This window comes from Amia ocellicauda, chromosome 4, assembly GCF_036373705.1.
Source record: "Amia ocellicauda isolate fAmiCal2 chromosome 4, fAmiCal2.hap1, whole genome shotgun sequence".
In the NCBI taxonomy this organism is placed as follows: domain Eukaryota; kingdom Metazoa; phylum Chordata; class Actinopteri; order Amiiformes; family Amiidae; genus Amia; species Amia ocellicauda.
In genome coordinates, this window is record NC_089853.1 from 3008855 (window position 1) to 3032007 (window position 23153).

General features: G+C 38.5%; 1 protein-coding gene across 2 annotated transcripts in view; it reads left to right on the plus strand.

Annotated features, from left to right (window-relative positions):
- The window catches only part of LOC136747579 (doublecortin domain-containing protein 1), a 91820-nt gene that overhangs the window by 53390 nt on the left and 15277 nt on the right, over positions 1-23153 (plus strand). For both annotated transcript variants that reach the window (XM_066700517.1, XM_066700518.1), the window contains 5 exons: positions 1603-1724; positions 2108-2168; positions 2850-2984; positions 3556-3713; positions 22705-22828. In XM_066700517.1, coding sequence (XP_066556614.1) covers positions 1603-1724; positions 2108-2168; positions 2850-2984; positions 3556-3713; positions 22705-22828 — 600 coding nt within the window. The remainder of the gene's footprint in view (positions 1-1602; positions 1725-2107; positions 2169-2849; positions 2985-3555; positions 3714-22704; positions 22829-23153) is intronic.

The following is a 23153-nucleotide window of genomic DNA, read 5'->3' on the forward strand; positions in this document are numbered from 1 at the left end:
TTTTCCAGTTTCTTGCACTAATTTATCAGAATTTCACAGTTTTTTGAGTCGTAATTGACGTTTCATAGCTTTTCATATGGAATGATGAAATCATGTTTGGATCAGAATGGGCTCAATTGTTTTAGGTTTGGGGTGCATGTGTTGCTACTGTAGCAAATCTGAATTGTGCTTAGGATGGGAGATATTTGTATTCTAACGTAGTTTGTGAAGAATTCAGTGGTTTAGGCGTATATATGAGGACACGGAGGTAATATGATTGAATTTTCTTCTTTACTTCTTCTGCTTGTTTTTTTTTTCTCTATTTTTATAATTGGTCATTAGAAGTCTGAAATATGAGGCAGGAATAAGATACAAATTCAAACATTTCTGGTGAATCTAACAATCTAAACTGAAGTGTATCATTTGAAAAATCCAGTATATTAGACTTCAATTCGAGTAGGATGTCTTTCACATTTCAGCTCCACTGATTACTTGTTTGGTTTTGGTTTTGGACACAAAATATTAAAAATATGCCTCTGTGCCAATTATTCCATTTCACTGCATTCCCTAAAGGTTTCTGTCTTGTTGATCTGAGCCAGTTCTGTTCTTTAATTAAAGAGAAAGACACCATTTCTAGCCTGTGCAGTGTGATGTGGTAATTGACAATCAGTTATAGCTGTATAAATAATGGGCGGTGTATGTTCTCCTAACATACAGAGTAACTGTAAAATTGTTATTCTCTTGTTTGTTGTTGTACTCATTTAAAAGTAAAAGGCTTCAGACAGTCATTTCAAATGTATTATTGGAACAGAGCTTTGCTTATTTGATATATTTACTGAAGCTCATAAACTGCCACTTTATGCTAGAGCCTTGCAAAATCATTTAAATGTTTTTTATATGTTTGCCCAGTATTATAAAAAAACTTTTGCCATTTCCTTTAAATTCAGAAAGTGCGGTTACTTTATTTCATTTTCATTTAAACATCTTACAGTGTTTTGAAATGTTATCCTGATTTTTTTGTTTGTTTGTTTTTGGTGGTGTTCGTTTGTTCGTTTTTTTATCCAACTGCTGACCGCAACGAGCGACAGGGCAGGAATGAAGCTGAATTACTGGACCTGTGCAGCATAAGCTTGTACAAATTGTATATCAATGTATTATTAAAAACAGTATATGCTTCATCAGAAGGTGCAATAAAACCTTCACACTTTAAAAACTCAGTCTTTGGACATTATAACTGTCCTTATTTACCTTACTATACAACCCCTCATTCAAGACTTCCTACACCCTACTTATGCAATAGAAATGAGCTCCAGTTAGAGGGTGGCAGTGACACATTATAGACCTCAGATCGGCACACTGTGAAATATACAAAAAAGACAAATGAAGATATCATGGGTTTCTTGTGCTTTGCGCTGAACTGTAAAATCCCACTCTTGTTATACAGGAGATCAGTGAGTCTGACTGGGCCCAATGAATGATAAGTTGAGTATAGTGTATCACTTTCTGCGACTGCTAATGTCCCAGGCTTACCCAGGCATAATGACCTCACCGTTTGTGACATCTTGTTTTATTTTCTGCTTCCATTCACTTATTCAAACTTCTTTTTTCCCCCTGGTATTCAAGGCAGGAGCAATCCTGAGCAAAGCCGTGCCTCAGTTCTGCCTTGCTGCCTGCCCACAGCCCGTTACATTGAAAGCTGGGGATGGGACGTCTATAGAAGCATATAAACTAAGCATACAGAAAAGGTATTCACCAATCTTTGTCCTCCCTGCGTAATCTGTTACATACACAGACATTTTCATTCTTCCAATGCGTCTATATGCCAGCCCAGAGCACTGTTACTAGTTAATGTTCCCAGCCTTGAAACAATTATTATTCCTGCCGATTATAGGATAATCAAAAGAGGAGGAAAGGTGGATCATTTTTTAAATTCAGTTATTTGAGATTGTGGTCCACAACCAGACTCTTTCAGAGACTGCAAAGCATGTTGGGAAACCATAGTCCAATAAATATATAGAAAATAGATAACCTTTCCTCAGTGCTGCACAATAAGAAATATATAGGCTTCCAAATGTGAACATTTAAAAAATGCTCTGTACCTAATTCATGTTACCAATTTAATATGCAGAGTCAGCAGTTGCCTACACCAGCAGTGGGGCTTTGGGAAAGATGGCCACATCTTTTCAAAGGTTTGTAATATATTATTATTATATGATTATGAAGAAGATGATGATTGTTATTAAGTCATTAAGCAGACAGCTTTGTCTAAGGTGACTTCTTCATTTCCCAGCAATGAAATACAAAGATACAATTTATGCCATGTACACAGTATAACAGTGTGAGCTTTCTATGACAGAAATGTAGATGATGTATAAATAATGTAGAACAAAACTAATTAGAAAACAGCCCAGATCTCGTCCAATAGCAACTGTAGTGTTGAACAGAATATTGCTTTTTTTTCTTTGCGATACAAATGAAGGATCCTGCTCTGATACACAATACCTGTAGACTAGGATGGCACGGCTAACTAATTTGTTTAAAACAAATTTATAAAACTTCCAGAATGAAATGTGTTTGTGTTTGCATGTTTAAAGTCTACAGTGTTTGCTCACTAAAACCCAGCACTAAATCCTAAGCTCTCCAGTAATATTACCTGCAGCTAAAGGCATCGCAGTTTTCATCACCCTTTCAACCAGTTGTCCCTGTGTTTTGCACAATTCTATGTATCGTGGCATGCTGACAGTATTACTCTTTTTCTTTTTCCTTTTTTTTTTTTTTTCTTGGTCTAAACATGCTACGTCCCATAATTCCTGATGTGTCTGGAGTGAGATGGCCTGATGGTACCCTTTTGCCTTTGTCCTTTCCTACAGGCCCACTGCGAGTTCGTCCTGACCTACCTGGAGGAGCTGAATGTAAGAGAGGAGGTGACCCAGAGAGAGAGGCACAACCACCATGGGGCCCGGCCTGCACAGTGGCAGGAGGCAGACAGCAGTGCTGCCGAGGAGGTTAGTCTGCAGAGCCACAGGCAGGGCGCAGAGAACTCATTCAAAGACACGTTTCATGAGGTTCCCCAACTTAACCCAATTATGATTTTGTATTTTGTATATGTTGTGTGTGTGTGTGCGTGCATGCAAGCGTTTGTGAGTTTCAAGAGAGAAAATGAAAGAGAGGGCTCAGAGGGCTCCTAATAAGTCTTTTAGGCGTAGCTATGCAAGGGTTAATTTGTGAAGGTAGGGAAACAGCTAGACTTTGTAGTTCTGATACTGGAGAACAAATGGAATATTTGTAACTATTATCAGTTATTTACACTTAAGAAAGGCGGTTAATACAATGTCTTCACTCTATGCAGGATGTTTTAATGAACATAGTAATATACTACCGCCCCCCAAATAAATTAATGCTATAAGCATGGCACAATTAATTACAATACTCATCACTGTACTGTGAAATATGTATAAATCCTTCTCTTGCAACGCATGACCGACATTTTCTCTGGGTTTAGCAATGATTTAATTATGAATTGATATCTATATATAAGTCAGAATAATTGTTTAAGTGTTTTGCTTCTTTCCCTAGGTTTCAGGATACAATGTCAGTGACACCAATCAAAAGCAAGTCCCAAGACCCATAGACACCCAGTTGATGCCGCCGGGAGCCCTAGGGGAGGGCGCCCAGCTGACAGTGGCACTAGTGAGGAAACGAGAAGACAAACACCCCAAGGCCCCAGCTCAAAGGTAGGCCACTGACAGAACTGATAGTTATTGTTCAATGACATTAGATGTTTTCCTTCAGTTTCATGTAAGATTGATTTCCCAGATATTTTTGAAATATCTCAAAAGCCCTTAAGCTCACAGACAGCCACCAATTTAAGAAGAGAGAGAGAGAGAGAGAGAGAGAGAGAGAGATCAGTAAAGCTCTGAAGAAGAGAATAAGGAGGCGTTTTTGAGAAGTTATAAATATGTCTGTGAATCCATTCTTTCCTTCACTTTTGTGCTGATCAAAGCTCCATCTCTTCTGTTTATTACCTTTTGTACTATAAATGTAAATGATAAATAAATAAATAATACATTGGAAAATAATCATTATCTTCATCTAAAAATGTCACCATTAAACAGTAAAGCATTACATTTATTTAGTTGTAATTGGATTTGGTTGAGCTGTGGTAATCATTGTTTCTGTATACTTAAGAAACTTTCCCTCCTATTAGACAAATTATATAAAGGCACATAATTAAGCCACATGCACAACTGTATTCAAATGATTAAGCAATTAGTCTAATAACGACAAGGAAAAGTGCAAAATTGAATATAACCTTGTGATTTATTCATGGAAACTTTCAATGTTTTTGGTGTTTATACTGTCTTAAATTGTTTATATCAAGTGTGTGTGTGTGTGTGTGTGTGTGTGTGTGTGTGTGTGTGTGTGTGTGTGTGTGTGCATTCCCCCAGTTTTATCCTCTTTAATGCAATTTAACAATGTCAGATTTTCACTTCACGTTTCATTGACGTCCCGTATTAAATTGTCGGCTCAACAAGTCACACATTTGTCAATTTCCTCTCGCTTTCCAGATGTGTATGCACAACAGATTAATTGCTTCACAGTGTTTAATGGATGTATACCTTAACGAAGGTACTCACACAGAGCAATAGTTTGCTGCCCAAAAATTAAAAATGATCTGTTTCATTTGCAACAGAAGACAATTTCAGTATATTGTATCGGCTCATCTGCTCCATGTTCATAATGCTCTGCTTGTCATTCAGTGTTCTGGAAACAGACACATTTCTGCTGTAAATTGATTTTTGTATCCGTATACGTGTCATCTAAAATTATATTGTCTAGACTCTCTATCCATTTATCTATTCATCTATTTATTCATAGAAAGAATTAAACCTTTAAACTTACATGATTGATAAAATACAGAGTGTAAACAGGCTTAAAATACCTCATTAGTGGTATTTGTATTTCTTTTTCCTCACTGTTGTTCGAGGCAGGATGCACACAGGATTATGGGTGGCTAATTATCTGAAACAGAATAATGTACAAGTGTCAGATGCTTTGCACTGAGCATAGTTTGAAGTCATATCATTTTTATAGTGTCTGACATGTTTGCTTCATTAAAATTGAATGGATATCGTAGTGAAACTTCCAGAGATTGTTTAACTGTCACATTTCCAAATTTAATAAACTTGCACTGATTTAATGAAAAAAAAGAACGTATTGGAGATGTGGACGTGACTGTAGATATTATAAAATAAAGATCTGTGTTATGTCGCGAAGGTAAAAAGTGGTAAACGCAAGTTAAGAATCTTTCGAAAGTGTCAGGAATGGATTTGTTGATACAAGTTTATCAAATCAAGTGGCACACCTTTTCTATAATATAACGATAGAACTGTACCAGCCAATGAAGCGTGCTGACCCAGCTTGTCACCCAGTGACCTGTGAGAAGGAAATAATGAACTGTGAGTAGCCATCATCTTAACTGCTTCTGACAGTTTGGCTATGGGCACATCTGTGTTAGTTGCATGGAAAGGCCTTTGTTGTTTTCCCACTAGTGACTTTACAGACCGCTAAGGGGATTGCTGGCCGACGCTCTCCTGCAACGTACCCTGCTTTCAGGGGGAGCAGCTGTCACTGACAGAGCTGGCATTTGTTCTAATGATGTTCTTGGCATTTATTTATTTTATTTTTTTATTTTTTTCCTCCTCCTCCTCCTCCTCTTTCTCTTTGAAACAGATAAAGAAATGCCATTTGGAAAATGTTAGGCTTCTGTTCTGCTCCTACAAGGATAAAAGAGATGATGCAAATAACATTTAAACGAGAGATTTTGTGCGAGTCTTTTGTCCCCGTGTCTGAACATACCTCCAGTAATGATCTGAGAGGTCACCGCGAGACAGTGGCGGGGAATGACGTGGTGATGACCTTTTCTGAACCAGAGCTCACACTGGGTTAGAGTCTCTTGACACACATTGAGCCCTTGTTGATGGGCTGTTAAAGTTTAAAAGCTCGTTAAACTTTGCCACTGTCTCGGGGAGTGTTGGATGAGCCTTAAAAAAGCTCCACACTGGGGGGGACCGCCTTTTGAGTTTGAGCTGTTCTGCACATGGTGTATTTGTAGAACTTTTTTAATTTTGCTTATAACCTACTTTCTGATGAGGATATAATGTTTAGCTAATACTTCTTAAAAAATGCATGTCTATACAGTGCATTCAATTCATCTCAGAGAAATCAGTAGTGAAATATACTTAGATTTTTCACATGCTTTACACATTTGGTAGTTTTATAAATTATATAAACATAAAAAAACACATTTCATGTTTCACACTGTGCAAGACACATCTCAGTGTTTATGCCAGAACATTGACAGGTCAAAATGTTGCCTGCTAGCAGGTCTGTAAGAGTGAATAGTCACTACTGGCAAATGTAAAATAAATAAACCTAAACTAAGAAACGTAACCTGGTGGTTTCAGTGCTCCAGTACAGTACCAGACAGTACCGTTGTTTTTTAGCTCACCTTTTGAAAGGCAAAAGGGATTCTCAACCAGCTGGTTGTGAGAAATGCTTCAGTGAGGTTTGTGTTTAAAGAAACAGGAGAAAGGCTTCAGAGATCCCTCTCCACCTTAACCAGACTTCCATCTGTGTCTTCCCCCCTAAGAGCTTGCTCGGCCCGATGCAGTATTTATTAGAGAGACCAGCTCTTCCCTTCCTTACCTCCTTTTCTACATAATAATGCTACTTGAATTATTTAAGGAGACTGGAGAGATGTGATTGCAAAGTTCATCATTTATTAATAATGGTTCAGATGCTTCTGTTTTATATCATTAAAATAAATTACACGACTTCAGACTACTTGCCATGACTTTTTTTTAAGCTTAATACCATAGAATGAGAAGAATAATAAAAAACTAAAACTTGGACGGGTAAATAATAGTTTGTTTTGGGTTGAAAAGCATAAAATTCAATAGCCAGTCTCTATCAATTCAGGCTTTTCACTGTTTTTCGTTGTGTATAGTTTGTTGTTTTATTAGTTTTTTGCGTGGTGGAGAGTTCCAGCAGATAACAGATAAAACAATATATTTGAAAAATATAGTATAATCAGTTTGTTAAAGTCTGCAAAAATCTTGCACCAAAACAGCAATAAATCAGGATGTTTTTTATGGAAGAGATGCTACTCCTGTTACTGCTGCCCATTCTCAAACTAGAGGACTGTGCACTTGGCAGAGAGAGGATTGGTGAGGAATACATTTTTATTTTATTTTAATGAAATTCCCCAGGAAAGCCAGCTCTCACCTCTTCCCAGAGAAGTGGAGCCCTTCTGCCTGGCACGTTCCCCTTCCAGGAAGCCAATGCATGTGTAGATCAGCTCAGCTCCCAGTCTGACTGGTGCCGAGATGTGAATTCACAGTGCTCGTGTGCCGAGGGGGCACCCCAGCGTCCCGTCACTGGAGCCACCGGCCCCCTCCATGCTCCATTACCTTGTACAGTACGCGTCCCCACTGATTAACCAGTGGTCGTGGAGATCAGCCAAATCTGTTATTCGTCGGGGACCAAACCCTTTCTGCAGTGCCGGAGCATCCATCCAGACACTGCGCTCCACAACAGGGCCATCGGTGCCAGCGATGTGTGGCCTCTCAACAACACAGTATCGAAGAGCCAGCACCTGTTATTGTAACACCACTGGCCAGCCCAAGGAGAGGTTAATCATCATACGTTTAGCCCTGAAAGAGATGGTTATCAAAAAGCCTTTTTCGTTCATAAGAGGACGTCTACTTGCACATGCCTTCTGCTGATTTCGAGAAAATTAATCGCAGTTGGACAGAGCCTGCATGGTAATTGGTTCAGACCCGTTTATGACTCCAGCTCCGCACTGCTTGTCAACACTGGAGCTCCACAGGTCGAGATGGGATTTCAACAGAGCTCCATATCTTTATCACATCAGACAGCGCAGAAATGCACGTGCCACGCGGTTGTCTTAGAGAACATGGACATTTTGTAAATAGTCTGTTGGTTCTTGGCAAAGAGAGTGATCCGCATTACAGATGTCGTCTTTAGTGACAGACAATTAAACACTGAACTCTGAAGAGCTCTTTGCCTCATTTACCACAGCATTCTTCCATTTTAACTAATTTCCATCAATTTTAAGCCAATCAAATTACATAAAGCACGTTCACCGATACAAAGAAATATTTTGTTAACTTATTATTCATTTTGTTTTCATGTTATTTTGTAAGTGTTAACGAGGGATTTGCAAATGAACATGACTGATAAATTCCAGACAATAAAATAAGAGCCCTCTTCAGGAATTGTTAATATGGCCAAGAATATTGATACTTTTATCAGAATATATTTTCAGGAACTAAGATAAAGATTGGTTACTCGCAGGAAAATCACCTGTGCCTGTAATTTAGTGCTTAATATTAAATATTAAAGTGAATTTGCTTCAGTAGTGTCCTTTCAAACATAAACCATTCTGTGAGTTTAAACAGATTACATAAAAGCACTAAATGTAATTCTGTGTATGTATTAATGAAATAGCTATGTTTCTGTTGAACACGTTGTCATATATTAAAAGCCTTCAAAGCAAAAGAACGAGAAACGATCTCATGGATCTCTTTCAAATTAGCAAAACCAAGCTAAATTCATACGCGAGGTTCAAGGTCAATTGCAAAATTCTCTTGTGGCTGAGAGCAAGTCGCAGTCAAGTGAGCTGATCTGAGCCACGGGCTTTAAATGTAATCCTCACCATGTTCAGCCTTAAACCAGCCCAGAAGAGCAGGTCAGGAGCTAACTTCACTGCCAGCATTCAGAAACCTAGACTCGGAAAGTTCTGTCGATCGTAATTATTTAAAAAAAGGATAAGCACCAAATGGCAACTGCTCGTAAATTAAATAAACCGATAGGAATGCGTCTGTGTACGTAAATTACACCACTAGCCCTAGCCAGCAAACAAACCCCAAAACCTCAAACCCCAAACCTCGTTTTCCCTCTCTGACTGCCCCCGTTTCTGTAGCCATGTCAACCGCCGCCTCGTCGTGCTTTTGAGTTCGTCTTGGAATAGCAATCGTGGGCACTTTTGACGGAAGTTAAATGTTCCCAAATCTGATGAATTGATCAGTGGGAGCCATTTTCTACATGAGTAGTGCCTCCGCTCAGCCGCACATCCGCGGAGCAGCGGAGGTCGGGGAGCGGAGGGAGGGGCAGTCTCGCCGGCTTACTCACGCACACTATTCCCGATGGTGCCTTGCCTTGCCTCGCCTCTGCAAAGACAAGTGAAGCAAGCACACCAAGCGCAGTGGCATTTCCAAATGCAGCCCAGCTGGAGGCCTGCGCTTATTGCATGAGTGGCACACACTGAGGGGGAAAAAGGAAATACATAATTTTGTCAAAGCAATAGATTGAGATCTATCACCCCACTCTACAGCCCCCCCCCCCACTTCCTTCCTACCTTCTTCTCAAACCCAACACCAGGACAACACTAATAGCTTCTGCAGCTACAGATTTTTATGCACATTTCAGTCACAGTGGTATAGCTCCATTTCGAATGCATATGAGAGAAAGATCCTTAATTTTTTTCACCCAACTGTGTGATGCCCTTTCGCTTTGGTAATGTCATCATCTCTCTAATGGTGTTCCTGTCACATCTCGAAAGGTACTAAATAAAGCTTATTGGTGAGAAAAAAGGAGAAGAAGGAAATTGATTTTCAGGGAAAGAGCAAGTGAAAATATCCATATATACGTTCATAGGGACAATCTACTTTGCAGAGAAAAGGAGCCATTAGCGAAGATGTTTGCTGACATATCTTTAAGTGTTGTTATTATTTCTTAATTGTATCCACCAAGAAAGACAGTGGCTCCCTGCTGGATGCCATTTTTGGTCCCGCTGCACAAATATTGGATTCCTTAAAGATGGTTCTTAACTTCCAGCATCTGTCCCTACAAACTCAAATATCAAAGACAGACAGTATTACAGCCCATTGCTTGCAACCCTAAAGCACGCGATCTGCTTTAGTCTTCTGTGACCCGAGACACACATTCACATGTGGAAGTGTACTGATGTTTTGTTACATGCTATTAGTTTGTAGAAACAGAATGTATAGAGGTGACAAATTATGTGCGTGTATTTTCCTTTTGCGACTGATGCTTGTTAATGCAGATGCAATTGGTTTCAGTGCTCAAGTACATATTGTCTGCAGCACGGGGTCTTGCCATCTTCAGTGCGCTTCATTGCGCGCTTTATTTCACTTAATTTTTTAGTAAACAATTCATGTGTTTTGTGTGGATCGGGTTCGACAGCATCTATTTCCATGTAATGGGAACACTAACAAATGGCAAGCATTGAGATGTTATTATTTTTTGTGCAACTGCTCTTGCACAACCAAATTTTTGTTTCGCTATTTAAAATCTATTAGTTAATGACTAGAATTTACTAAAAATAATTTCAAAACATTTAATTCGGTAAGACGTTCCCATATGGAGATTAAAGCTTTTTAAATAATAATTCATTTAAACATATATTTATATAGGAAGCTCCCATGATCTGTTTGTCTTTAGAATGACATTTTGCTCTTTGTTTCTGCATCCTGATTTCTTCTCTATAAACACATTGTGTGAAATACTGCTCTGTTGTTTTAGGCATAAAATAACATACATTACATTGATTGATATTAACTATACTTTTTAATAATATTGGTTTGAAATGTCTACCTTGTGTGACCAAGATTGCATTCAGTGTTGTCAATTATTATTATTATTATTATTATTATTATTATTATTATTATTATTATTATTATTATTATATTAGTTATTTATGAATTTATTTTTCAAGAACTATTTGTCAGAAAAAAATGTAAATTGCTTTTTTTATGAATTAGTCTTTTGTTGCCTTCCCTTTTGACATGTACAGTAACAACCAGTTTTAATAGCTAAAATTCACCATAGAACAACACAGCTTCTCTGTGAAAAGATTGTCTTCTTTATATATATGGTATATCTATCAACTATATAGCATTCCATGTATGTGTGACCATTACAATGATAAACAGGATGTTTCTTAATCTTTGGCATGTCAGAGAAATCAAGTGTGTTTGTAATAGGTCATTATTCACATAAAGCATGATTTTCAAAGGAGGCAAAATAAGAAGTTAGTAATTTCTAAAACCTTTTGAGTCACTTAAACCCCTTTCAAAACGTTTGAACAAAACATGTCAAGTATCATGTATAATAAACAATATTATATTCAGTTACATAAATCAGGTCTCAGAAATGATTTTGCAGTCATTATGCTGGTAGCATTTTAGATTTTACATATATAACTATAACAACTCTCATATTCCTTAATTTGGTTATGTCTCATTTCGCTTAGTTACTGTGTCATTTTGGTTTTTATTGTATTACAATGTTTTAATTGTTGTTGGAGATCTGTTTCTGCTTGTGTCTCTAGCTTTGACAAGCCCCTGAAAGAAATTGGACCGAGGTAAACTTACTGGGGTCTTGAAAGTGTTCGGCAGCATTTAGTTTTATGGGCAATGTAATTAACTTGCTCCTGTTATTCCATTAGCATCACATTAAGCTTTTATGTATTAAGTATTAATGTTAGGTAAACAACAGGAAACAGCTTTTGCTGTAACCTTAGTAACCTTAGTGGCTCTGGCGGCTCCATTAACATGCTCTGCTCGACAGTAAACACTCACACTGGCTGCTTTAAAATTCACACTTGAGTCTTCACGAAAGCCAGACTTTCACTGCATCCCGAAATGAGCATGCAAATGAGAATGACTTCAATTGAACAAGGACACAGGGTTCGTGTAATGCTCCTTCGGGTGACCTTTTCACCCCTTCACACAGAGAGGCGTCACAATCTGAACAAACTCCCCAGCGATGTGGCTGAAGAGACAATTTGGGAACATTCAGAAACAGACTGGATAGGATCCTTGATCAATTAGTTATTAATGGACACCAAACGAGCACGATGGGGCGAATGGGCTCCTCTCGATTGGACACTATCTTATGATCTTATGTTTTTATAGTACAGCACAATAATGAACAAAAGAAAGCTTCATAAGCAGTAGAGATGGGAGATTAACTTAATCTGTACAGGTGTGGCTCAATCTTTTTTTATTCTACCCGTAAGAATGCTTTTTTAAAAATATTCTATTAGTGTCACCCTGTAATTGATTTCATTTCTAGACTCTGCATTATGGGTAATAAATACCATAATACCTTTGATTATTTGATTTTAAAAGATATATTTGAATAGCGGTGGCTTAACGCCTATGACATAAAAAAAATAGATATAAGTACGCATTGAAGTGATTGTGATTGAACAGATGAAGCAGGGCGGCTATTGTCATGCAATGCTAGCTTTTGTGTGCATTTCTAAAGTCACTGATCTCACACGGGCAAATTAATTTGGTTCTGATAAGAGCAATCATCTGACTACCATACTGGAGCAAACAGCACAGGAAATTAAATAATCTTCTCTGTGTATTGGAAGAACACGTTAACGTTCAGGAACAAAATGCTCAGTTTGGTGTCAATTTGGACTCAGTGCTCGTGTTTCACATTTCACTTGTAGAAACAAAACACAAAACTGGAGCTCGGTGTTAAAGTTTGCGTGACCCAAGTTGTTAGACTGTGGAATCCTGAACTCTTATTTGCTGATCAAGTAGTAGTTGTGTTTTGCGCTACATACAATTTACTGTAGCCTTTTTCTAAATAAGCCAGATGACAAGCAATCGATTTGAATATATTTCTGCATATTACATTATTATTAGAATTATAAAAACCAAGATGTTCTTGGGTATATAATCAAGACATACTGAAGCAGTCCCTATTTAATTCACTCCGGAGATTTCCCTGGGAGTGCACTGGGCCTCCCATAGTGTCACAGCCCCGCGGCACTGACTGGGAAAGTGACCACAGAGACCAAACACATTTCTACTTAATGTAGACTTCTTCTCCAGGATTCACTACCCGTGGGTAAGGTTAATTGGATGAAATAGGATCTGCTTAGATGAGTGGCACATTTAATGGCGTTAACTCTTTATCGTGGATACTGTGGAATCTGCGGCGGGGGCATAAAATTTGAAGCTTCGTGTTTAGAGGAGAAAAAGGGGGGAACATACAGATTTGATGTTACTTTTTAAATGAAAAAATGGGTCAGATACGGTGAAAGAATCAGTTGGGTCCCTGATTTTGTTGTTGTTGTTGTTGTTGTTGTTTTTTAGAGGAATAAGCCACACAGTAGAATCAATACGGATTTCAGTGACTTCAGACAGAATTCAAAGTCCCACAAGGCTTTTTGCCACCCAAAAAAACAAAATAACTGCATGCATCTTTTTATCTTTTACCTATGCTTTTCTTTTACTCAACAGAATAGAAAAGGTCCTCAAATACATATAATTTTAAGGTATTTTCTGGGTTATGAAGGTCTTGTTTGCTGGACTACCTTGTAATATTAAATATAAAGTATAGTATGATAAGCATTATAAGAGTAACAGTGTTGTGAATATGAAATAGTCTATTCACTAACTATTATTGACATACATCTCTCATTCTATTCAGATATCGATTTTATTTCTTTAGATGAAGAAAGGCTTAAACGATTAAGCAATGGGGAAAACTCCAACCATCTGACCTTTCATTTGATACTTTGGTGAATAACGCTGCAAATTCACTGACCCTACAGACAGGGTTCACCATGACTTCCCTCCTATCCAGCAAGTGCCTCTTGGTCCCTCATCTAGGTTTCTTCACCACAGTTCACATCTGTCTTACAGAAAGAAAAAAAACATTGACCACCTTGTCTGACACATTAACATCTTGAAGCCGCCTGCCTTGGCCCAGTGATGTGAAATCCCACCACGAGCGACGGTGTCAGGATTCTCAACACTGCGCTGATGTCGAGCTTTTTTTTTCCTGTGTTTTGTGGATCCAAGGGGAAAGCAAACATTTAGACACTTGCTAACCACTATACACTGAGCTGTCACCCTCGATGTGTATTTTAAACACTGTCCCTCTTCGCGGGAAGCAGATAGCAAGCATTAAGTGCATAGTTTCATTCATGCGGACCTTGTCAGAAAGCGCCTCCATGGTATGATTTCTGTCAGGAACAATCTGTTTGAAATTTCTCCGTCTTTACTTATGACCACCAAACGGCTTGTCTGTTTCCTAACCCTAGGTGATGGGATCCACTGCCTTGTCAGATAGGATTTGATTTCCCCCACTACCTGCTTGTTGACTCTGGAGCCGACGCACAGTGGTGGCAGAGAAGGCCTCCGGGCTAGTCGGCTTCTGTCTCTTCCTGTAATTAGCCACAGCCTTTGTGCAAAGTAAAACGGAGTGATTCTGCGCCACGGAAAACGTAATGTGCACAGACAGGAGTTTTTTCACTTGAAAGAAAAATCAGAGGATAGAACTTGTTAACATGTCTTGATGGCTGTGTAAGAGTGAGGTCAGGTTTTAAGTGACAAATGTGTGTGTGAGGGCATGTGTCAATCACCGAATGAATAATAATAATAATAATAATAATAATAATAATAATAATAATAATTTTGTTGGTGTTGTTGAAAAAAAAAAATGTTCAAGTTCTTAGGGTAGTATTGTACTATTGTGCTTTGTTTATAGTTTTCTTTATTTTGTAACCATCCAAAACTGTTCCTCTTAGTTTCTGAAAATATTATATTAATAAATAGCCACTTTGCATCAAACATACATTGAAATCCTCATTCTTCTGTAAATACATTATATTATTGAGTTTTTCAGCATGTGATGTAACAGCTCATTATTCTTTTCTACAAATTCCATATAAGATATTTTTTATGTGGTCGCTCGGGCAATGTGACATTTATTTTGTAAATAAATACAATGATAATCAATATTTTAGTTGTTTTTCATGATCTAAAGAATAAGTAGTTGAAGCTTTATTTCATGTACAATAAACAAACAAAAACATAAATAAACTGTTAGTCGCCCTGGATAAGGTAACCTGCTATTAAATAAATAATAATAATAATAATAATAATAATAATAATAATAATAATAATAATAATAAAAAAAAACATATATACATACATATACATAATACAACTATTCATCCAATTGAACATTACTCGCTAAGTAAGACTTAAAAGATTTTATCAATTTTCATTTATTTTTAATGACCAGATTCAAATGTATCCGTACTGGCTGCCAGAAACAGGCATGTGTGCAATACAACATTTTACCACTTGAAGGCTTGTCTGTACTCTGATCTCTCTGGCTAGGAGAACCACATCATGTATGTTGTTACTGTTCCTATTTAATTTAATGAATGTTTCCTTTAATATCAAATAATGAATTACAGTGTAGTTTGTTTTTGTCTGATGAAGTAATTTAAGAGCAGATATACTATTAGCCAAGTTTAATTGTTTCATCTTTCCTAAAACAACGAATTAATAGACAAAATGAAATGCACACACACACACACACACACACATATGATATCTTCCTCATCATCTTTAGTCTTTATCGATCCACTGCTGGATTAAGGCCTCGTCAAGATATTTCTACTTGTTTCTTCTTTTCCACGTCACACCAGCAGATCTTCTTATTTCATCTTGCCATCTTTTATGTGGTCATCTTTTTCATCTCTTGCAATCCGTTCTATATCTTCATTTGTACAATTTTGGTCTGTTGTTCCTGCTGCAGGTTTTCAGCTGTTTTTGAAAAGATGACTGTCATCTGCGAATCGTACGTTGCTCAAATACCTTCTGTCGATCTTGATTCCTTTCCCTTCCCAGTCCAAAGTCTTGAACACTGCAGGAGTTGCCATGAAGAGCTTTGGAGAGATTGTGTGTCTTTCTTGGTCAGTGTCTTGCTGTAGCCAGGTTGTTGATGTGGCGTAGATATATTTCATAAGAGTTATATAGACTGCCTCAATGTTTGAGCCCTGATGGCTGAGATTGTATACATCGAATCAAATGTTCTCTCATAGTCAACAAAGCCCATGCACAGAGGAAGCTCATATTCTCTGCCTCTTTCTAATTCGTCTCAGACAGCTTCTATATGATCCATCATGTTATATCCACTTCTGAATTCTGCTTGTCCTCTTATATATTCACATACACAGGGGGACTGGGGAGGGCAACTGGGATGCATATTTGCTGGCTATTCTAGTAAATGCAAACCCTTTCCTCCAGTCCTCTGGTTCCACTCTTCTTTAACACTGACTCCAGCACCCGTGACCTTCCGAATGGAAAGGTCGTCTGTGGGAACACCAGCTGCGACAGTCAGGTTGGGGTCTGTCTCCGGGCTAGAGATACGGTGTGTTTCTGGATCTGCAGTGCGCACGGCAAAGTCGTCAGCTCGGCGCTGAGGTGAACAGGAGCCCCCTGGCAGGGAGAAGAAGCTAGAACTAGCAGCTCTCCGGCTAAGACCCCGCTGAGCAGGAGGGAGGCCTAAGCAAGCGATGGGGAAAGGGGCAGACTTGGCCACATGGGAATCTTTAGAACTTGTATATATGTTCTTATATGTAAAAAAAATATAAATGATCATTATTATTAATTATTGTATGAGTGTGTCCTCTTTTAAATCACTCTTTAAACCGTGTTCTACCCCTGAAACATTAAAAAATAGTCATTTTTTCAATGCGTGTTTCTCTGAGCCACTGCAAACCATGGAGAGATTCCATTTTGTGTGTTTGTGTTGCATTAGAAAAGTTCACGGCCCACTCTTTTTGTTTTGCTGCACAGCTGTAGGGTATTTCAGAGCCTGTCTTTTAAATAAGTGATGCTCAATTTGTCTTTGATGATCCACATGATTCAGGTGAGACAGGAGCAAGATCAGACCCTCCTTTGCATAAAAGTTAATCACAGAAAAATGTAAATTGATAACGTTTCGTCTCGTTTTTCCCCCCATTTGGGGGACTGTGAATGGCTCTCAGCAGCAATCATCACAGTATGGTGCCACATTGGATGCAGTACAATGATTACATTTGTGTTGAATACTCGCTCATTTAAATGTCAGCCTTGATAGGATAGTACATCAGCAAAAGCAGGATAAAAAGTAAACATCTAGCAGATGAAGGCAAGCACTTTTGAAAAATGTATGATCTAATGTGCAGAAATTACCTTTTAATTACCCAATTCTTTTTACTTTCATAATTGTTTTGGTCGTACAACAAAAACAGGCCTGTAATTTAAAAGCTATTTCAGGATGAAATAAGACACAAGGCGGGAGGAAGAAAAAAAAAACACAATTATGTTGAACTATTTCATTATTAGAATGTGAAAGAGCATTTAAAATATTTGCTTTAAGTGCTTACACAACGGGAAGAGAGTAAACGCAGGTCAGTGAGAAATGCCTCGTCAGCATACTAATCACACCGGTGAATCCTTTAGCAGCGCCTTGTTCTTTTTTAAGCAGGAAAAGAAAACACATGTATTTTATCATTGTTATTGTTTATTGATTCTGAAATGGAAACCTCCATTGAGTGTGTCTGTGTGGCTGTACCTAATGGGGATGTTTTTCTTCTCCCACTGTGTCATTGAAGACATTGATTTCAGGTGACTTCTTTATTCTCTTTATTACAAGGATGTTTCTGGAGCAGCATCTGTTTAGTATAAAATACTGATTTATTTTTGTTGTTGTGGAAAACTTTAAGTTCTTTATTTATCCCGTGTAAGTTGGGACCCTGATAGTGAACTTTAGATGCTAAGAATTCTGGGTAAAATCCCAGGATTTTCACTCTCTGTTTAGTGTCTCCAGGGCTAATCTTTGTCTTATGAGGGTACTTTGTGTCATCTATGCAGGATGTAACTCCCTACTAAGTAACAAGCATTACCTTCAGCCACTACCATTTTGCTTAATTATTAATATTTGCCTTTCTGAAACTTTAATCAGCTCTTGTACCTCCGCCCCAGATCCCATGTTTTGGCGCCAGCTCTGCAGCCGTGTGGCGAGTATTTTTAGCAAAGTTTCCGTGGTATGTTAACAGAAATAGCCACTGGTAGCACACATTTAACTGGGAGGAATAATGATCATTTGCACTGGGGGCCGGCATTTAAATCTCAAGCAAACCAAAATATGAGGGGGAAACCCATTTGAATCTAATGGCTACAAAGGTCACATGTTAAAGGCTTAGTTTAGAACATTTCGTCCTCCTTTGCCCCGTCTGCCAGAGAAGATGTCTCGTATTAACTTTAATAGCCTCAGCTGTGCAAGGCGCCTGCAATGGGAATATTAATAAGGACTGGGGGAAATCCTGGAGTAGGAGCTCAGACTAGATGCTTTTAAAACTGAGAGACTGAAGGGCACTAACATTTGACAATATCTAATTCACAGAGGACATGTGAAAGAGAAGGGCGTGAGCAATTCAGGAGACACTCCTTGAATTCTCCTTATTTTTACTATGCATTGGAACAGCAAGGCCTAGAAAATAAAACGTTCGCAGAGACTCTCAGCTTTTGACCTACTGGTTTATGCGCCGGCCCCGGGAGAAGCCTGACATTTTTGTGACTACATTTTCTCCCATAGAAAAAAATATTCTATCTATCATTCCTACAGCTAAAATAAATATTTGAAAAACAGGTATTATTATTATTATTATTATTATTATTATTATTATTATTATTATTATTATTATTATTATTATTGTTGTTGTTATTTTTAATTGTTTTAATTCAACCATGAAGTAATGATCTAGCACAGAATTTTGTCTTCCCATTCAAATTACAATATTTTAGTATTTAAATATATGCATAACATACTGCATTTTAAGACTGGATTGTACCATCTGGATCAGTCATAACATCGCTGAATGGGTCTTGGTGGACATTAACCCTAATCATGAATGCTCATTATACTTATTGCTATGGGGAGTAACTGTCACTGAGGGTCTGTAACCCGTCTGATATTACCTCATAGGAATCAACATACCTTTGTAATTTTAGCAGTTTTTTCTGGTTCAGATTGAAATTAATTGTAATAGAAGCATGCTTTACTGAACAGTTAAAGGCATTTAATGCCGAGTATTCAATAGTAACTGACTTAATAAATTGCAGTTCAATCACTGGCGACCCTATTTGTAAATCTTGTGGCTGACATTGCTGTTGTTGTTTTCCTGTGAAAAGCAGGCATTATATCTTTCAGGGTGTTTGATGATGTGTTTTGTGTTGTTGTTGTTTTTATCATACCTGCATGTTTTATTGAAATGAAACATTAAATATCTTCCTCGCCCCGTGGTTTCGAAGTACTCCGCTTCGAAAGTGCGTCCTCTTTGTTGTGATAGTTGCTGTGAAGTCTCTGTGCAGCTGTGCACCTCTCAGCGTAGCAGGGTCTCACGGATGTCTCTGAAACTGGGATGTTACCAGGAAGTGTCCTTATAATGCCAGCTGTAAATAAACAGAAAGACTGGAAGAGAGGGGGAAAAAAGAAACACTAAGGAAATGTTTAATGGAGTGTGGTCCCCACCTAGTGGTAATTGACAATATTGCCACCCATCTCCCTCACTGTTTGACCTACATATTCACCACATAGGGAAGCATCTAGCATCAGTCCTCAAAAATGTCTTATTGTGTAGCCCAACCTGCATCTTAGATGAAATTCAAATTTGCAATCATTTTTAATCTAAAGGGCATTGTATTTTCTACAATTATAAATATATATATATATATATATATACACTCACCTAAAAGATTATTAGGAACACCATACTAATACTGTGTTTGACCCCCTTTCGCCTTCAGAACTGCCTTAATTCTACGTGGCATTGATTCAACAAGGTGCTGAAAGCATTCTTTAGAAATGTTGGCCCATATTGATAGGATAGCATCTTGCAGTTGATGGAGGTTTGTGGGATGCACATCCAGGGCACGAAGCTCCCGTTCCACCACATCCCAAAGATGCTCTATTGGGTTGAGATCTGGTGACTGTGGGGGCCAGTTTAGTACAGTGAACTCATTGTCATGTTCAAGAAACCAATTTGAAATGATTCGACCTTTGTGACATGGTGCATTATCCTGCTGGAAGTAGCCATCAGAGGATGGGTACATGGTGGTCATAAAGGGATGGACATGGTCAGAAACAATGCTCAGGTAGGCCGTGGCATTTAAACGATGCCCAATTGGCACTAAGGGGCCTAAAGTGTGCCAAGAAAACATCCCCCACACCATTACACCACCACCACCAGCCTGCACAGTGGTAACAAGGCATGATGGATCCATGTTCTCATTCTGTTTACGCCAAATTCTGACTCTACCATCTGAATGTCTGAACAGAAATCGAGACTCATCAGACCAGGCAACATTTTTCCAGTCTTCAACTGTCCAATTTTGGTGAGCTTGTGCAAATTGTAGCCTCTTTTTCCTATTTGTAGTGGAGATGAGTGGTACCCGGTGGGGTCTTCTGCTGTTGCAGCCCATCCGCCTCAAGGTTGTACGTGTTGTGGCTTCACAAATGCTTTGCTGCATACCTCGGTTGTAACGAGTGGTTATTTCAGTCAAAGTTGCTCTTCTATCAGCTTGAATCAGTCGGCCCATTCTCCTCTGACCTCTGGCATCAACAAGGCATTTTCGCCCACAGGACTGCCGCATACTGGATGTTTTTCCCTTTTCACACCATTCTTTGTAAACCCTAGAAATGGTTGTGTGTGAAAATCCCAGTAACTGAGCAGATTGTGAAATACTCAGACCGGCCCGTCTGGCACCAACAACCATGCCACGCTCAAAATTGCTTAAATCACCTTTCTTTCCCTTTCAGTCATTCATTTTGGAGTTCAGGAGATTGTCTTGACCAGGACCACACCCCTAAATGCATTGAAGCAACTGCCATGTGATTGGTTGGTTAGATAATTGCATTAATGAGAAATTGAACAGGTGTTCCTAATAATCCTTTAGGTGAGTGTATATATACATATATATATATATACATATATATATACACACACACACACATGTATATGGGAAGAAAAGGAATTAAGATAAACTGTTCATGAGCTTATTTAAACATCTAATGATTTGCTAGTGACATCAGCATATTTGCCAAAACACCTACAGCTTCTAATTCAGGAAGATTTTACATATATATACTAAGATGATAGAAAATGCTTTCATTAAACATTTTCTCTCTAATAATTGATCACAAAAAGGCAACACTAAAGATTCTCAAATAGCATTGTGTGCTAATGGCACAGTACTACATTTCTTCTAAAACATTAAAAATAGAAAATAAAGTGATATATATATATATATATATATATATATATATATATATATATACACTCACCTAAAGGATTATTAGGAACACCTGTTCAATTTCTCATTAATGCAATTATCTAACCAACCAATCACATGGCAGTTGCTTCAATGCATTTAGGGGTGTGGTCCTGGTCAAGACAATCTCCTGAACTCCAAACTGAATGTCTGAATGGGAAAGAAAGGTGATTTAAGCAATTTTGAGCGTGGCATGGTTGTTGGTGCCAGACGGGCCGGTCTGAGTATTTCACAATCTGCTCAGTTACTGGGATTTTCACGCACAACCATTTCTAGGGTTTACAAAGAATGGTGTGAAAAGGGAAAAACATCCAGTATGCGGCAGTCCTGTGGGCGAAAATGCCTTGTTGATGCTAGAGGTCAGAGGAGAATGGGCCGACTGATTCAAGCTGATAGAAGAGCAACTTTGACTGAAATAACCACTCGTTACAACCGAGGTATGCAGCAAAGCATTTGTGAAGCCACAACACGTACAACCTTGAGGCGGATGGGCTACAACAGCAGAAGACCCCACCGGGTACCACTCATCTCCACTACAAATAGGAAAAAGAGGCTACAATTTGCACAAGCTCACCAAAATTGGACAGTTGAAGACTGGAAAAATGTTGCCTGGTCTGATGAGTCTCGATTTCTGTTCAGACATTCAGATGGTAGAGTCAGAATTTGGCGTAAACAGAATGAGAACATGGATCCATCATGCCTTGTTACCACTGTGCAGGCTGGTGGTGGTGGTGTAATGGTGTGGGGGATGTTTTCTTGGCACACTTTAGGCCCCTTAGTGCCAATTGGGCATCATTTAAATGCCACGGCCTACCTGAGCATTGTTTCTGACCATGTCCATCCCTTTATGACCACCATGTACCCATCCTCTGATGGCTACTTCCAGCAGGATAATGCACCATGTCACAAAGGTCGAATCATTTCAAATTGGTTTCTTGAACATGACAATGAGTTCACTGTACTAAACTGGCCCCCACAGTCACCAGATCTCAAGCCAATAGAGCATCTTTGGGATGTGGTGGAACGGGAGCTTCGTGCCCTGGATGTGCATCCCACAAATCTCCATCAACTGCAAGATGCTATCCTATCAATATGGGCCAACATTTCTAAAGAATGCTTTCAGCACCTTGTTGAATCAATGCCACGTAGAATTAAGGCAGTTCTGAAGGCGAAAGGGGGTCAAACACAGTATTAGTATGGTGTTCCTAATAATCCTTTAGGTGAGTTTATATATATGTATGTATGTATGTATGTATGTATAGGCTATATATAATTGACTCTAGAGCAATGTCGTTTCAAGTAATTAAGAAACATTTAAGCATGTATGCCATATCTCTTGTTAAGTACACTTTTCTACAGAATATGCACTTTTGGGTTTTTACAGGCACATCAGGCACGTGGAAGGTTATCATATTCAACTGAATGAAAATAGAGTCCTTTAAGCTTTTTAAATGTGTGCCTTTTTTCATTTTTTCTTCAGATGGGCTATCAGGCATGAGGGAATTGGGAAAGTAGGTCAGTGGAAACACTCGAGAGTGGGGAATCCACTGTGGAACAAGCTCACTTACATGTGGCCCGTGCTGCCGGAAGGACAACTCAATGAGGTAATATGGCTTCATCCTTCCTGTGGTCTGGAACGTATAGGAGATGTACCTTGTCCATTTCACTGCCAGTATTGCAGCTGATTAAATTGTGCAGTTTGTTTCCTCAGGCTCTGCATGTGTGTTACACTTATGGATCTCCCCAATATAGTCCTGTATACGTTTTGAACAGATGCTTTTATTATGTATATCAATAAATATTAACAATTCTATACAGGACGTATCCCCCATCGCTAGGCCAGCTTGCAATGCATTATAATAATACACAACTGCACTTTGGAAGCACATTATTATAACTAGGTACATGCACACACTGTCAGAAATAATC